The sequence below is a fragment of the Octodon degus genome, unplaced genomic scaffold (genome assembly GCF_000260255.1).
Source record: "Octodon degus isolate 3935 unplaced genomic scaffold, OctDeg1.0 scaffold00092, whole genome shotgun sequence".
Lineage (NCBI taxonomy): Eukaryota > Metazoa > Chordata > Mammalia > Rodentia > Octodontidae > Octodon > Octodon degus.
Window position 1 is genome coordinate 9303430 of NW_004524668.1, and position 2744 is coordinate 9306173.

At 47.8% G+C, this 2744-nt stretch overlaps 1 protein-coding gene across 1 annotated transcript in view; it reads right to left on the minus strand.

Moving 5' to 3' along the window:
- LOC101581310 (chymotrypsin-like elastase family member 2A) overlaps positions 1–2744 on the minus strand; it is a 19868-nt gene that overhangs the window by 13030 nt on the left and 4094 nt on the right. Inside the window, exon 2 of the mRNA XM_012516109.1 lies at positions 2568–2727. Within this exon, the coding sequence (XP_012371563.1) occupies positions 2568–2727 (160 nt within the window). The remainder of the gene's footprint in view (positions 1–2567; positions 2728–2744) is intronic.

The window sequence follows — 2744 nt, forward strand, 5'->3', positions numbered from 1 at the left end:
GCTAAGCTTGTTCTAAGTAGGTACTTTAGACCACTGAGCCATCTCACCAGCCCCCAGGGATTGGGTTTGATCGCCAGCATGCAGTGCCAGCCCTGCCCTCGGGACATGCTGAGATAGCGACTGAGAATGGACATGGTGGTGTGTGCCTGTAATCCCAGCACTTGGTAGGCTGAAAACAGGAGGGTCACTAGGAGTTCAAGCTATGTAGTGAGACGCTGTAGACCCTGTACTAAATACATTAAAAATAATAATAAATAAATAAAATAAAGCAATTGGGCTAGGAGGACAGCTAATATTTTAGCCCTGGTTCTCCAAGGTCAACAAGGACCCAGGACTTGAGGGGAGCTTTTCTATAGGACTTTGAAGAGTCCCCCAACCTCCTGAGTGGGGAGAGTGTTGGAACCAAGAGTCAACCAATGTTTGTTGTGTTAAGAGGAGCCACCAGCCATGCTTCTATGGGAAGCCACACTGTTAAGCAAGAGTGAATCATCCTGGGGCTGACACAGAATAGCTGAGAGGCTCTCTACATGGGTCCAGAAGTACTGCCCGAGGAGCCCTGGCTGGCCTTGATAGATAGCAGGAGGTTAATTTTGGTTAACACAGGTCTCTTTTTAACTTGGTCTTGAATACCCACCAGAAAATACAGCATAAGCAAAAGCATAATAAAGTAACAGTAATATAGGTTCCACATTAAAAGGGGGGGCTCCAATCTCTACCCCTGCTGACAGTTTCCAGCTCCAAAGGCTAGCTGGTTATAATTGCTATTCCAATGCCTGAAAAATGGGGTCGGGAAGTGGCTCCTCCCCATCTGCCTTTCCATTCTGATGCTCATGCTTTGGTCAGATGTGCTCTAATCTCTCGGAATATTTGTTTCCTTTAGCCTAGGTCTGCCAAACTTCCTGCGATCATGCACATGGAACTGATGAGAAAGGTGCCTGGGATTCATGCCCCCACACAGTCTGCCTAGGGTTGCACCTGCAGCATGATTCACACACGTTGCACTTTCTATCCCAGATAATTGTCATAATGTAACTGCAGCTCTTCAGGAAGTAGAGCCCAAGATCCAGACAGTACAACACATGTCTGGGGTCCCCTTCAGAGTTCATGGGGTTTCTGGAAATCCACAGTTCTATCTTGCATTCTATATTCATAGTGCCTGTCCTCCTCTTTCTACTTGCCTATTTATTATTGCCCACCTGCAAAAATCAAAGCAGTCTCCCTAGGGGTACAGGGCCATCGGGGTGGGCAGTCTTCCAGGACTGACTGCCCCTGGCCCCCAAGGTCAGGACATAGATAGACCAGCAGAGGCACTTGGTTCCAAAGGGAGGATGCGGTTGGTGAAGAAGACAGTGGAGGCCTCAGTGATTGGCTCTCAGCACAGGGCAGCCCTGCCATGGGAGGTGTAGCTGAGGGCCGGGGCCCTTCCTCTACACCCCAGAGCAAACATCCTGTGAGGCTGTGAGCAACGTGAAAGCCTGGCTCTGGGCTTTCGCTACTGACATAGGTGTCCATGAAAGAGTGGGGAAAGGAGGGGACAGTGACAAAGTCACTCAGGCTGCTCCATGAGTGCCTGAGAGTTATTGGTCCTTTAAAGAAATGGATGTGCAGATGATGTGGTATGGGAGAAAGGCTGCTAAGGATTCAAAAGATCCAGTTGGACAAGGTGGTGTGTGGCTGCAATCCCAGCACTGGAGAGGCTGAGGCAGGAGAATCGCTGTGGGTTTGAGGCCAGCCTGGGTACCATAGTGAATTCAAAACCAGCCTTAACTGCATAGCAATTCAGAAGATCAGTGAATGTGTGTATACTTACATGTTCTAAATTAAAGTAACACATTGAAAACCTCTATATATGATTTAAATTAATTTCTCAGGGGCCAGGGAGATGGCTCAGTGGAATAAGTGCTTCCCTGGCAAGCGCAAGGGCCCTCGTTCAATCCCCGATTCCACAAAAAAAAAAAATTAATTTCTCTATAATCAACTTTTCAATTGCTCAGCTCCGATTATGCCAGATAGGAGAAAATTTTTACCATATTTATGTCCATTATAAATTTCACCCATTTTTGTTGAAAGTTTGATCAGTAACATGGTGCTAATTTGTGCCTGTGCCTCATCTAATATTTTAGTCTTGCTATCCGTATGGTTCTGTCAAGGTAAGAAGCATTTATATCCAGTGATAACGTTGATTGTCCTGTGGTTGAGCATTAATTTGAATAAACTGCACTGATAGGTTGCTTAAAGCAGGGAACATTTACATAAATGCTGATGAATTATTCATAAAATAATGACAAATCCATGAGCTAGCACGTGATTGGCTAGTGGAATAAGAATGATTGTGAATTTGTCCTTCTTGGTAGTAGAGTGGAGCAGCTTCTACCTGAGCTAAGCTTGAGGAGGCCCTTCTTGCCCAGGGCCCACTGCTAGGCAAAGGCAGAGAAATGGCCTTGCTGTGTTCTGAGTTTCTACCTCTCCTCATCTTTGCTAGCATGAGAGACCACAGAGTGGAGTGCAAAGGAGTGATGGTAAAAGAATAAGGTAGGAGGCAAGCAAGGACAGCGCGGTGGGCTCACCTGCCAGGGCCAGCTGTTGGGGATCGCATCCTCTCCTCCAACCACCCTGCTCTTGTGGGGCTGGTAGGTGGAGAGCCCGCAGCTGAGAGCTGTGGAGACAGCAGGGGTGGTGAGAACCGGAAGCAGCGACCCCAGCAGTGCAGACCGCACGTGCCGCACGCCCAGCCCCACACAGGA